Raw genomic sequence first — 15,000 nt, 5'->3', positions numbered from 1 at the left:
TGCCTTGAGACAAAATAAATAAAGAAGCGCGATCATCAGGCGTCAATTCTAGCGAAATACTAAACCAAGTAAGAAAGAAAAACATTCATTTCCATCGACTAATGAGACGCAGATAGGTAATAATAGCTCAATTAAGTGAATGAAGACTAAACCATTGTTTCTTATATGGTTATTTCGATATATCTTTTCATAATTCATATTCTAATATTTTATTCAATCAATAACAAGTGCCTTGCCACCTTCAGCCCCCCCCCCCCCCCCCCTCCCTCCCACCCGCGTTTAGGCGCGTGGTTGTGCTCCATGCAATTTTCTTAATGTTCACTGAGGGCGAAGAAATTGATAAATATTTTACTGTCCTGAGATAAGAAATGTAAAATAAATGGGACTTACGCTATAATTAATAATAACCTGCCCTGAACGAAAGACAAATTACACAGTACCAACACTCAGTTGTACCAACGCTGGCAAAGTCTCGCTCGAATGATCACAAGAAAAAGGACATGCCGGAGTTCCCTATGTCTAAAAGTTTGTCGATCAACCACTCCTTTGTTGTTGTTTATCATTGAATATACAGCGGTTTATTCGTAAGCAAACTTCAAAATGATAATCTACGAAATTAAGTCCTGATACGTTATTGACGATTTTTCATTGAAAATATCTTGGTTTCGTATTTGAAATAGCCAATTGAAATTGGCTCTTCGGGTCATTGAGCGGGAGTATGGCGGCGTGATTGAGCGTTTTGGCTTTCTTTAATGCCTGGCTAAACTACGAGACATGTTGAGCGCGACATAAAATAGCGTGCGACATGTAGCGTGCGACATGTTCATTAAATGTTTCCTGGTTTAGCCACTACCATAAACATGTAGTGCGCGGCAAATTTTGTAGAGCGCGATACGAAATTGTTTCTCAACTATCCAGCATTTCTTCTGTCGCTGCTAAAAGATTTTGCTAGCACTAATATGTCTCTCTTGGTGGAAAAACTAGGAGATATTCAGGCGACATGTCGAAAGCTCATGTCGCGCTCGACATGTCACCCTAATAGGGGACTTGCGCTAAGAGATCACGTAACCTTTTTGGGTGGCAAATTCAAAACTATTTTCAAAAATTAATTATAAAAAAAAAAACAGAAATGACTGCGCCCGTTACACTAGAAAACGACGAAGAAATATAATCCTGAAATGAAACTAAACCCTTTCTGAAAAAAGGGATTCTGGTTTATTTTCGTAAGCGCTAAATAAGCTGCTGTTTTTTGCCACCCAGTCATGTGATCTCTTAGCGCAAGTACCTTTTTTTAGCCATGCCTTAATGGTCCATCAAGCAGGAAAACGCAATATTGGTAGATTTACTAGAATTACTTGTATAATTACTAGTGCCTGCATCATTCTACAGAAAGGCAAAGTTACCGTCTTAATTACCCAATAAAATATAAAACTGAAAAGTACCACTGTACCACTTGAAGTTCGGCTTTAGACTTGTTCGAGTTTTTAGGGGGATTTTCATAACTGACCCGTCAGAGGGAGTTTTTGCTTGCCTGCGTCTTGAAAAAGAAGAAAAAGACACTGTTTTAGACATATCAATATCAATAATCAATATTGTTTTCTGTCGTTTTTTCTAGCTCGCTTGGTCAATTCCGTATTAAGACATTACATACCACATTTGGGAGTCCGCTTCAATCATTTTTCGCTCTTTTTGTTGCCCTAGAACTTTGTACGTTGAGAGTTACCACGTAAACCCGTGTAAATTCGTTTTTATTACGATTTTGCAGGCCGCCGTTTTGAAACGCTCGCCATGTTTTAGAGCTTTTAGAAATAAAATGGCCCTGGTGTGATTTGCTACCTTATAAGACAGCTCAAGTAATAAGACATCTGTTACTTCTAGATATATCAGTGATATGCACGTAGTAATAGTAAAGCAAACATATAAGTACAAACAAAAATATGACAAATTGATACGTTATCTAGTGTCAAGCAATTTGAGGAAAAGTCGGAGATGCCATTTCGTTGTATCTAAACATTTTCATCTTTCAAGTACTCCCAAGCACATACATATCTTGTGTAACACCCACTTTTGACAAAAAGATAACACTTGCATTACGACTTTCCTTCAAAAGAAGAAGTACATATAACTAATGGCTAGCTACTTGTAAAAGTGCAGCACCTGGAAATGTGTTAAGTCTTTCAATGCCATAACACTCCAAACTCCAAAACGTCAAAAATGCAAACTAAACATCACAAGACCCGGATACTCATAGATTCCTCCAAGGCATAGACCACCTTCAAAAGCGCATCTAAGCAATGTAATAGAATTGACTCTTTTGTCAAAATATCAACCTAAATTTCTGACCAATTCGTAAACAAATGCTTAAACTTAGAAACATTTCTTACCAAAAAGACACAAAATTCCGAACTACAAATAGAGACAAGCCTTTATTGCCGTCAGGTCCCGTCAGGTCCCATTTTACAGCAATCAGTCACAATAATCAATGCTAGAACCTCCATTAGAAGCGAGTCACCATGTTCAGCCTATTTTGCATGCCTGCACTGCATCATGGAAGTCTTGGAAACACCTTGACAGACAAGCGGGCAATCTCCTCCCCCAGAATCATAACAGTTTTTTTTATAAGTCTCTTTGCCCCGAAGCCAAACAAAACATTTCCAGGTCCAAGGAACCCAGAATAAGCCTGAAAACAATTTTTGAATAAGGTTGGGTAGCAAAGATGGCCCACTTTGGAGAGTGTGAGGCCATTCACCAGAAAATTCCTTTCTCACTTGGTGAAGCCCAGACAAGGAATTATCCCATCGAATCAACCTCAGCGTGCAAACATCCATAAGCACGGCATTAATTATGCCCGAAAAGACTTCATGATGTCCAAAGGCACTCTCCAGATGTGAAAAAGCTGTAATTTTAAAGCAAATTACAAGCAAAACTGTTGTAAGCAACAGGCTGTAGCAGTGCCGTCGCTAAAAAGAAAAGGCACCGCAGTGCATTATTGGAAACTTCAAGGCATACCGTCTTGGGTCAGCGGTAGCTTAGCTTAACTGGTAGTGTTGGACTTGAAATAGGGGGGGAGGTTTCTGTTTTCAGTCTGTTTTTCTTACAATGTTGCTCAAAAGTGTCAAGGGGTGAAAGGGTTAATTAAGGATCATTTAGGTTTGCCATGTGTGTGGATCTTGAAACAGGTGCAATGTAGGGGCACACCTTTGTGCATTGAAATCTGAGGCTTTCCCGCACACTTGGTATTTTGATGGGATTACAAAATAACGGCCGACAAGGCCCATTTAATTGAAACCCTAGGTCTGAAGTGAAATTTATAGTTAATGGATTTCATTAAAATATTTTGAGCAAGAGTAACACGGTCATTTTAATATTCTTTTCCAGCCTAAAGCCTAAATGAAAAAAATTATTAAACCTTGCTCCAAGTGTTCGGGTTTACCTGTTTACTGTGTTAGTTGAGAAAGTCCCTGAAAAGAAACTAAGTTTCCTCGGTACAGGCACCCAAAACGACAACGTTTTTTTCATATGACACCCCGTACTCGGAATTCCCACTTTTCTAGCCTCTTGACTATCAGGTCACAGGATTGAAATTTTAAAACGAGAAAGGCACCATAACAAAAGAAAAAAAACAAACAAACAAAAACGAACAACAGCGAACCCCCCAAAAATTAGAATAAACTAAATATTCATACATAGTCATGTAAATATATAAAAACAAAATTATTCTTTCTAAAATGGATAGGCCGAACATTTTTCTATCCCCCGTTATATTCTTTTTAATCTAACTTCACCAATATCTCTTGTTTGTTAACGCCTGATATTGGATGAAAGACATTATGATGATAGATGTATGTATAACCTTTTCATACAAGGGCGGATATAGTTATCGAAACAGAAAACATCCTTTATATCAAAGCTTGAGGTGTTATTTTATGGAATTTCTGTCGAGCTTTTCGTAGTTGAATCCTAATGTTTTGCGTTGGCCTAAGACAATTAACTCCTTCAATTTCCCCTTTCTCTATGATAATGCCGGCTCTGCAAGGTAGCACCGGATATTTTTGGCGAGGGTTAAAAAGTGCCGGCTATTTCGTTATTCATTTGATACCTTCGGCACATTTTATTTCTCTTTGCGGAAGGAAAGTCTGGTAACTATACTATTTGTGATCGATACCTTCGGCTCTTTGCCGAATGAGTTGTTATGGGAAACTCCGAATGAGCTCGGCATTTATTTTTTCTTTGCGAAATGAGTTGTCATCGAAAACTCTGTAATGTATTAAGGTTTTGCTTTCGAAATCATAAATGAGGAAAATATTTCAGTTAACGTTTTCGAGAAAGAAAAATTTGTCGAATGAGTCGAAATGTCGGCGATAGTTTCATCGTTTAAAAGATCAGAATGATAATAAATATATATATATATATATATATATAAAGACAATGCAAAATCAGTATAAGGAATACCGTCAACCAAATTCGAAACCATCCGCTTTTGAAATCGGACAACCGTTAGCGCATTCCCACCCCCCCCCCCCCCCTACTCGCCATACACACCCTCTTTTCCCTATTCGGTTCAATTCAATTGTAAATAGATAATTGCCTTAGAAAAGGCACCATCGCTTCTAATGCACTGCTAATGCAGAATAAAGCACCTACTTAAAAAAAACGCTGTATCTAAATACATTTCCTTTTACTGTGTTATAAGTAATACAAGAAGACAGTTTTAACAGCTTGGATAACTAAGTGCAGTATATTGATAAACTATTACTGACAAAAAAAGCTCAATTCAGGTTTGCTTGCCCTTTCTCAACAAATATAGAACTTTCGAGTTGGACAATTACTGGTTTATTAATTGAAAAAAAAAATGAAATTTGTCGGGCATTTAGTCAATCGAGGACCTTTCCCAACTGTCGGGCACATAGCCACTGCGTTTTAAGTACTACTAAAATAGGAGAATTCTGAGTTCAGTTTCAAGTTGTGGAAGTTGTGAAACCAGTTTGTATGCGCATTATTGAATTAAAAACACCTTAATAACCGACCAAACGTAGTCAGGCCTACGTAAAGTGCTGTAAAACTAATTACTAAAGTGAACGTTAAAAAGGTTAGATGAATGGTTATATCTCCAGGCTTCGGAGATGAAAAACACGAAGGCGCTTATTTGAGCCAGCTGGAAGTTCGCCTACGAGAAATTAATATAAAAACACCTTGAAACTTGAAACAAAACAGACTGGCGAGTACTCCGCCCCCTAAAAGCACATATCGTTGTGCCAAATTCCATTTTCCATTCTTCTAATCTAGACTAAAGCGGTTGAGTCGCTGCTACGCACGAGATAATAGACTCTCTTATTAGTGAGGCGATATTCCGATAAGATCAGAGGATCCTTGGGAGTTTAAAGCTTTTGTGTAGGAAATAGTATGGGAATAAGTGATAACGTTACGCTAAACAAACTCACGACGGCTTCAAGATAGCAGAAACTCAACGAAAAAACAGTCAGGAAAATCAAGCCAAAAGTAAGAATTGCTTGAAAAGTTTTAGATATGTTTGCGTTTGCAGATAGAGTCAGTCTTTTATTTTTATCTTGTTTCTTAGCCATAGTTTTTGTTTGTTTGCAATTTCATTTTTTGGGTTAAGGAAAGCACACCGTTTTCTTGCTTGATTTATCTTGATGAATCGCTGTGTATTTTTTTTTTCGGGAATTTAGCATTGATTTTAGTTGCGGGAGAAACATTGTTTTATGAATCAAACAAAAGCCACATTAAAGCGCACCCAAGAATCGCCTTTGTGTGACCTTATCACAACATTTGGGAATTTTTGTAATTTTGATTAAGACGCAAAAGGAAATAATACAATTTAACTTATTATATGAGAAAATTACAAACAAATATATTTGAATGACGCAACAAAAGCGGCAAAATGATCTTTTTTTCAAATTTTCGTTATTTAAATTTCATTAGTAATAAAGCTTAAATAATGTAAATCTTATTAGTAAAGACTTAGGACTACATTCATATGATAAAAAAAAACAGACCCCGGTATACTTGTAGCCTGTAATAGACTGTGTAGACTATAAACAGTGTCGAAAGCACTATGGGGACATCATCATCATCAAAATAACTATCGAGGTATAGCAATTATTGCCGAGATGATTGGAGCTTTACATTAAAAAAAAAAAAAAAAAAAAATAACCAATAATAGAATCCTGACTAAGAAAGTGCCTCCCGTTCGCGACAAATTGTCTTTAGCCCTGTTTGGGATTTTTTAGATAGAAAAATGACCCAGGAAATATGGCCGAGATAATTAAAACCCCACGCGGAGTGTTTTAAGGAAAATTATGTCATGGCCGTAGCCAGCATGAGAGAATGAGGCACTCGCCTCGGTAAAATTTTGATGTTTAGTGTTTCACAATTGAAAAGTGTGAGATACAGCACCTGCCTGTGTAGGATTTATCATCCAGTGGCTAGCCTTGTCTCTGTAAATTTTTCTATTCTTGCTACAGGCCTTCAATGTTTTTTTTTTATCCTGGTTAAAGAAAGTGCGTCGTGCCATCCTGGCTACTGTCCTGTTTGTGACTTTTAAAGGTTGAAGATGAGTTTCAATGAATGATTAAAAGACATTAAACGGACAGCAGACGGCAGCTGGCGAAGCATATGAAGGGAAAATAGACAATCTCCCTATTTATTTCATCTAATTGAATTGCTATCCGGTCCTTTATGCACATATCATAAATCCTGACAAACTTAAAACACAATATATACGATTTTTATTTTTGTAATATATTGATAAAATGGTGGTAATGTTGGTGATGGGTGATGATGATGATGCGATTGATCGGTGTTGATGCTGATTGCGTTATGATAATGATAATGGTGGTGGCAATGGTCTTGATGTTGCTGATGATGAAGATGACTGATGATAACGATAATATTGATGTTGATAGTAATGATGATGAGAGTGATAATGCTGATTGTGATGATGGTGGTGATTATGATGATGCTGATAGTAATGATGTTGATAGTGATGATGTGGTGATAACGATGGGATGAGATGATGATGATTATAATGCTGATAATGATGATGATGATGTTGATGGATAAAATGATAAAGGTGATTTGGGGGATTATGATTCTGCGAGTGGCCTGCAGGAATTGTTTCGTATTAGATCTTTTCCTCGACAAAAAAGAAATATTACTTCAATACCTTACAATCACGTGCGAAGAGGTTATATAAAAAGATATTCATCAAAAGATAATTCTATTTCGTAAAATATCAATATAATATATTTCGTTGTATGAGATCCGCCAGCGCACGATTATTTTCAACCCGATTAAAGCAAAATTTACTAAATAATCAATATGATATCGTGAGAAGATAATGATTTGGGCAGTAAGGCGCCAAAACTTGATCAAACGGCACAAACACAGAAATTTAATGTTAAGTCAAATCTTCATAATAAGATAAACGGGCCCTGTTATTCCAAAGCTGTTATTGAGCTCTTGTTTTCCTCAACAGATATGAACTTCACAACCAATACACTGCTCAATTCAACTGCGAGCCCGCAATGTGTATTAGGGGTCAGCAGTCGTTCGACCAAGACAGGCTTGACATGCGCATACCTTTTCATCTTCATTGTCGCCGTCATCGGTAACACCGTCGTTATCTACATCGTGCGAAACGAAAAGCGTCTCCGAATATCATTCAACTACTTTATCCTCAGTATGGCAACCGCTGACCTTCTGCACGCGGTCTTCGCTATCCCAGCAAACATTTCGTACCTGTACGTGCAGACAGGGTGGTTTTCTGGATCGTTCGGGACGTTTCTTTGTAAGTTTGTGCACTACGGGACCACAGTGTCTATTGTCGCGTCCATTACTACACTGTCTGTGACTACTATTGAGCGCTACTTGGCTGCGAGGCTGGTGTTGAAAAGGCCGATGACGGAGCGCTTTGCAAAACGCGCTATTGCACTCATTTGGCTGATTTCTGGACTTCTCTCCATCAATGAGGTAATTTTGTTTGTTGTTGTTGTTTTTATTTTTGTTTTTGCCTATTTCGTAGGGCAACTATGAGTGGAAAATTCTCACGTTTTTTTATGAAGAATAGAATAAAATAGATAATCAGTAACAAACTGTCTACCGATAAAAACAAACAAACAAAAACAAATGATTTTGTTACTAAAGCAAAGTTTTGCCTTTTCCCCACTTCAGCTGGTCAAATACACAGTTATCCCACATCGTAATTCAACTTTTCACTGTATGCCTGCTCTGGTCCCGGACCGGAAACACCGATACGCCATCGAGATGACCGTCAAATTCATCATCACCTACGCCTTCCCCCTGATCACCATGGCAACCCTCTACACCATCATCATATGGTATCTATGGCAACACAACGTCAAGGGAGTCCTGAACAGCGATAGTTACCGGAGGATCCAAAAACGCAAACGAAACTTGATCAAGCGTTTGATCACTATCACGTGTTTGTTTGCACTTTGCTGGCTTCCGGTGCACGTCAATCATTTCATGGCGACGTTTCATTACCAGACATATAAGTGTATGCCGCACTACTGGCCGTTGCTCTTCTTCTGGCTCGCGCATGCGAACAGCGCACTCAACCCAATCCTCTATCTACTGCTGACCAAAAACGCACGCTCGCTCTTCAGGTCTTCGGTGCATGCCGCGAGGGGTGATGGGAACGACACAGGAAGCCGACGCACGACAAGTCGACGCAAGCGAATGTTGCAACGCCTGCAAAGTGAATCACGCATCTTTAATGCGTGTTTTACCGCTGATACACCGCTAGATGTGGCGGATGATGTTAAGGCGAATGATGGTGCCTTTCGCGGGGTGAGGGCGGGACCACGATTTTGATTGAAAGCAGGAAGATTAAAGCAAACTAATAGTTTGGCCATTTAAATGACTGAGATCCTTCTAGAGCTCTCGTTTGCTCAATGACTTGACTAGACAGATTACATATAAGCTGTAAAAATACTAGGTAGCGTACGTGGGAGTTGTGAAGACGGGGAAATTAAGCTTTATGTCACACGCTCTTTGAATCAGAGTAGTACGTTTTAAAAGATCTTTGTGCTGCGACTAATTAAGGGTTGAATTTAAAGTCCACAAAGTGCTGTTTCGGAGGAGTGGCGTACAAGGCTTTTTTTTGTTTTGTTTTTTCGTTTGCGAAAGTTGCAAACAAGCGCCAACAGCTACACTTTATAGATCTTTGTTAAACTATAAGGACACTATTACAATCCTGGTCTTACTAGCAAAGGATGCGTAGACGAAGAAGAACTTCTCGCCAAAAAATAAATTTAAGGCGACGTTAACAAAGTTTAACGCAAAAAGAATTGTTCCCGTTCTCTGTCTCCCCCCCCCCCCCCCCTATCCCCCTCTCGTGTGATTATTACACGAACGTTAAGCTAATATTTTTTATTTCAATCTTCTTTTGTTTGTTTGTCTTCTTTTGTTTGCTATTTTAAAGAGGATTTTACGGGGAGTTGATGTGAAATTGAAAAGGCGAAAAAGTAAGTTTCCCTTATTTATCTCGATAATGTACAAAGAAGCTTCAAGTAGATATAATCCCTTCTGAAAGGGAGCTTTACAAAAGGTTTTAAGCAGATAAGAAAAGGCTTTTGAACTATATCAGAAACCAAAATGCATAAATACAGGGGCGGATCTGGGGGTCCTGTTTTAATAAAAAAAAATACAAGAAATATTAGGAAATCCACGGAAGAACAATAAGTCCGCTAGCCCCTTTCTCGAAACCCTTGACGCCCGACCTCTCTGAAACTCCTGGTTCCGCTCCTGTAAATGGTTTTACTAGTCTAGACAGGGTTGACTCTACACTGTAGATGAGTAGATAGAATAAAGTTTAACTAAATGAAATTAGTCTTAGTCAAAAACATATATTATACAAGGTATATAAGTATGATAAATATTCAGGAGTGTGTATTTCGGCAGGGTCTTTTCTCCACAAAGATGCCCTTACACGACCCTATTTGTATCCTGATTTCTTGACCCAACAAAAAACCTTTTATTCTCTTGATCCCACAGGCGCGGACAATGCTGACCTGATTACAAAAAAAGCGCTTTTATTTCTCACTTCACTTTTAGATGTGGGATCACTTATCATGGGCCAATCCTCGTTAACAACTGGATTATAATCACCTATATACATCTGACACTATTAGCCAATCTCTGCCGCTACGCACTCGTCGCTTGTATTTATTTTGTCGTCTTGTTATGCACCTCAAGCCTTCAGGAAAAATATGAGCCGATTCCTGCTTCGCGCTCCTGTCCTTTTCTTTGATAGAAATCCGCCGGGAAGAATCGTCAATCTGTTTTCCGCCGATGTTGCTAAAGCAGACAATGACCTTCCATTGAGATTTGGTTGGTTTCTCTTGGTCGTAGATGTTGTAGTTTTTATAATTGTTCCATCACTTGCAAGCTATAGGCTGATATTTGCCATCTAACCCCCGGTAGCTTTGCTTTTGTATTATGGAGCAAACTGTGATGCCACGAGGCTACAATAGCTTGCTCGGTCCCTTGTCTTCTCCCACATCGATAATACTATAGAGGGATTGGATACTACAAGATGTACAGGTATGTAAGGTACAGTTGGCATCTCTTTAATATAATAAATTTTTGCACTGCCTAAAGGCAGAGCTCCAAACCAAATTTTCATGTGACTATCTTCTTGAACTACATGACATCTTCTAATTTTGATGGTCCGACGATGTTTCTACAATGAGATATTGAAATTTTTAGTTATCGATGAAAATGAAGATCATGTGGATATTTCTGTCTATAATCGGTTTCACATATCACGTGAACATCGGGTTGCATCCCTTTCCTCCACCCTGTAAACCTACATGACACATAGCAATATCATACGATGTTTTATTTTATGAGATATGTTTTTTTATGGAGTCAGGGTAGTTTTACTTTTAGTGACGTCATCGATGACGGCATATGGTCATCGCGTTGCACCGTACATGAAACATACAAGACACCTAACAAGTTTGGTTGTCTTACGAGGTTTTTTTTCATGAAATATTTATTATTTTTATTTTGGGGACATCAGCATATTTTTTTGCTTTAAGTAACGTCATACCACGCGGCCATATTGTTGCACCCCTCTTGACACATACATGACACATACCAAGTTGTTTTGTCATATGATTTTCTGTTTAGGAGATATGAATGCAGTTTTGCTGTGTCGCTGTGACGTCATTGATAACGTGGGGGCTCCTCTTCGCTATAACGGACCTCCATTCAGCATTAACTCCATATAACATACCTCGACAAATCGGACACCGGACCTTCATTTAGTGGACAACCTCCATACAACAACCCTCCATTTACCGAACAACCTCAGTATTACGCACCTCCATTTACCGGACAACCTCCATATAACGCACCTCCATTTAATGGACAACCTCCATATAACACACCTCCATTTAATGGACAACCTCCATATAACACACCTCCATTTAATGGACAACCTCTATATCACACACCTCCATTTAATGGACAACCTCCATATAACACACCTCCATTTAATGGACAACCTTTATATCACACACCTCCATTTAATGGACAACCTCCATATAACACACCTCCATTTAATGGACAACCCCCATATAACACACCTCCATTTAATGGACAACCTCTATATCACACACCTCCATTTAATGGACAACCTCCATATAACACACCTCCATTTAATGGACAACCTCTATATAACACACCTCCATTTAATGGACAACCTCTATATCACACACCTCCATTTAGCGGGCAACCTCCATATAACAAACCTCCATTTAATGGACAACCTCTATATAACACACCTCCATTTAATGGACAACCTCCATATAACACACCTCCATTTAATGGACAACCTCTATATCACACACCTCCATTTAACGGACCTCCATATAACACACCTCCATTTAATGGACAACCTCTATATCACACACCTCCATTTAATGGACAACCTCCATATAACACACCTCCATTTAATGGACAACCCCCATATAACACACCTCCAGTTAATGGACAACCTCTTTATCACACACCTCCATTTAGCGGGCAACCTCCATATAACACACCTCCATTTAATGGACAACCTCTATATAACAACCCTCCATTTAGTGGACAACCTCCATATAACGCACCTCCATTTAGCGGGCAACCTCCATATAACGCACCTCCATTTAGTGGACAACCTCCATATAACGCACCTCCATTTAGTGGACAACCTCCATATAACGCACCTCCATTTAGCGGGCAACCTCCATATAACGCACCTCCATTTAGTGGACAACCTCCATATAACGCACCTCCATTTAGCGGGCAACCTCCATATAACGCACCTCCATTTAGCTGTCGACCTCTATATAACGCACCTCCATTTAGCGGGCAACCTCCATATAACGCACCTCTATTTAGCGGTCGCCTCCATATAACGCACCTCCATTTAGCGGGCAACCTCCATATAACGCACCTCCATTTAGCGGGCAACCTCCATATAACGCACCTCCATTTAGCGGTCGACCTCTTTATAACACACTTCCATTTAGTGAACAACATCCGTATACCGGACCACTATTTCTCGTGCAATCTGTATTTAACCGACCTCCAATGGACACCTCCATATAACCGATCTCCATTTAGTGGACAACCTCCATAAAGCAGATATCCATTTCACTGTCAACCTCCATTAAACGGACACTTTTGAAAATTCTGATAAGAAACATGGGTGAGGGAGAGAAAGTTATTACAGGGATTTGCTAAAGTTCCTTTGTCTTTCAGCCTTCTAGACACACTTGCAAGGACTCGCTATACAGTGATGCAATCTTATTGCTGGATGGAAATGCGCATAGTTCCCGTTAGTACAGTCTTCCTTCTACTCACCAGTCTTCTATTGGCATTCCTCTCTGCTTCTGTAGGTAAGTATTGTGCTACGAAATGGCTTTTTTGAAATTTGGGTCATTAGGAACTTTGGTTATGTACAGAGTTCCATGACGTCAGTCCAGAGAATAATAGAGTACTGCGGCCTTAAATCTGAGCCAGCCAGATCAATGACAAACCGTCACGTGACTGGCCTCGTTTAGGAGAAGTGTCGTTTAGTCAAGTGAAATATTACAGCGGCGGACCTGAAGTCTTGAAAGACGTGTCATTTTGCATCGAACCTCAGCAAAAAATAGATATCGCGGGGAGAACTGGGGCTGGCAAGTCGTCCATTGTTTCTGCAATTATGCGCATGCCTGAAGCAGCATCCGGGATATTTGTTGATGGGGTTGGCATTCGCGGACTTAATCCTTAGTCAACAAGAGAGGCCTTCTCAGTGATTCAACAAAATCCGGTACTTTTTTATGGCTCCATCAGAAATGATCTCGACCCGTTTGACAAGTACACAGACGATGGAATCTGGAGTGCTTTACAGAACGCTTAACTTGGGTCTCTTATTGCAGTTTTAGATGGAAACCTTGAATATCACATCCAAGAGGGAGGTTCTAACTTTAGCGTTTGCGAGAGCTCTCCTGCACAAGAACAAGACTATTGTGATGGACGAGGCGACGGCTAATGTGGACCCACAGACAGATCAACGTATCCAGACCACCATTCGACAAAAATTGCTGCACCGTGCTCATAATTTCTCACCGTCTCAGCACCATCATGGACTGTGACCGCATCATGTTGCTACACGATGGTCAAGTTGTGGAGATGGACACCCATCAGGCGCTGATGGGGAAAACTGACAGCTGGCTGTTTCAACTATGGCAACATTCAAACTGATGGCAGCCGCGTTTCCATGACCTTCTTGTTAGCTATTAGAGTCGGCGACAATCATTTCTTTTGTTTGTGTTTACTACGTTTTCCTAGCCGCTCTAAAGTATTTTTATTTCAATCAATCAACCCACCCACCCACCCACCTGCCAACCAACCGACCCACCGACCGACCAACAAACCGACCGACCGACCGACCCACCGACCGACCAACAAACCGACCGACCGACCGACCCACCGACCGACCAACAAACCAACCGACCGACCGACCCACCGACCGACCAACAAACCGACCGACCGACCGACCGACCGACCGACCGACCGACCGACCCACCGACCAACAAACCGACCGACCGACCGACCGACCCACCGATCGATCGATCGATCAAAAGTTTATTTCAGCGAATACAACTTTGCTTTTGATTAACGAATTGTCATTGAACGCTACTAAAGATCCAAACGTGTAATTGAATTTCCATTGCGCTTAAAAGACTGTTCGTTCCTCTCCGTTGATGCTAACGAATGTTCACGAATATCAATTATTGTTTTTGAAAGTCGCGTCACACTACATGATGTTTCGTGTGATGTTGATAAACGTACAATACACGTTACGATACAACGTTTTGCACAATTGAATGTCCCTTTCCCGTTATTAAACATCAAAAAGTGTAAATACAGTAAAATGATAATCGAATGGAAAAAAAATATTAAGTAATATAATAAAAAGGTTCTGAAATATAAATTCGCTAATAGATTTTGCCCTTTCATAAACATTTATTGATATACAATAGGATATATCTTAGGAAAAGTGGCTATGTATTCAATCACACTTCCATAATTTTGAAAATCCTACACCCCAAAATATAAGAACCCATTTTGCCAGACTAGAAAAAATCTTAAAAAAAAGTTCTTACACGCGTGTTTTTATTGTATAGTAGTTTTAATGTACTGGTGATTTCCCATCTCCATGGAAATTTAAATCTACAAATAATATCCAGCCATGCATTAAACATTGGTCATGTGGCCTGCTGTTTTTTACCACCCCTACTAATGCTACTCCAAAATATTTGCAATGGCGAGAGACAGACTGGAAAGCAAATCCTAAAAAAAAACAAATATATATTACTAAAAGTTATAAAGAAACTTGTTTGATCAACTTGCTTTTATTTTTCTAAATGAAAATTTGTTGTTCGTCAACTCGTAGTCGAGTATGACCATAGCAAT

At 39.5% G+C, this 15,000-nt stretch overlaps 1 protein-coding gene across 2 annotated transcripts in view; it reads left to right on the top strand.

Moving 5' to 3' along the window:
* LOC5503448 (RYamide receptor) overlaps positions 1–9,909 on the top strand; it is a 13,199-nt gene extending 3,290 nt beyond the window's left edge. The window contains exons 1-3 of one of the 2 annotated variants that reach the window (XM_001624477.3): positions 4,712–5,499; positions 7,499–7,992; positions 8,194–9,909. In XM_001624477.3, coding sequence (XP_001624527.3) covers positions 7,501–7,992; positions 8,194–8,856 — 1,155 coding nt within the window. In that variant the 5' untranslated portion in view covers positions 4,712–5,499; positions 7,499–7,500 and the 3' untranslated portion in view covers positions 8,857–9,909. Of the gene's footprint in view, positions 1–4,711; positions 5,500–7,498; positions 7,993–8,193 lie in introns of those variants that run through there. The other variant, XM_048723029.1, reaches the window with a different exon arrangement.
* The last annotated feature ends 5,091 nt before the right edge of the window (positions 9,910–15,000 follow it).

This window comes from Nematostella vectensis, chromosome 15, assembly GCF_932526225.1.
Source record: "Nematostella vectensis chromosome 15, jaNemVect1.1, whole genome shotgun sequence".
Taxonomy (NCBI): domain Eukaryota; kingdom Metazoa; phylum Cnidaria; class Anthozoa; order Actiniaria; family Edwardsiidae; genus Nematostella; species Nematostella vectensis.
This window is presented reverse-complemented; position numbering and strand designations above follow the sequence as displayed.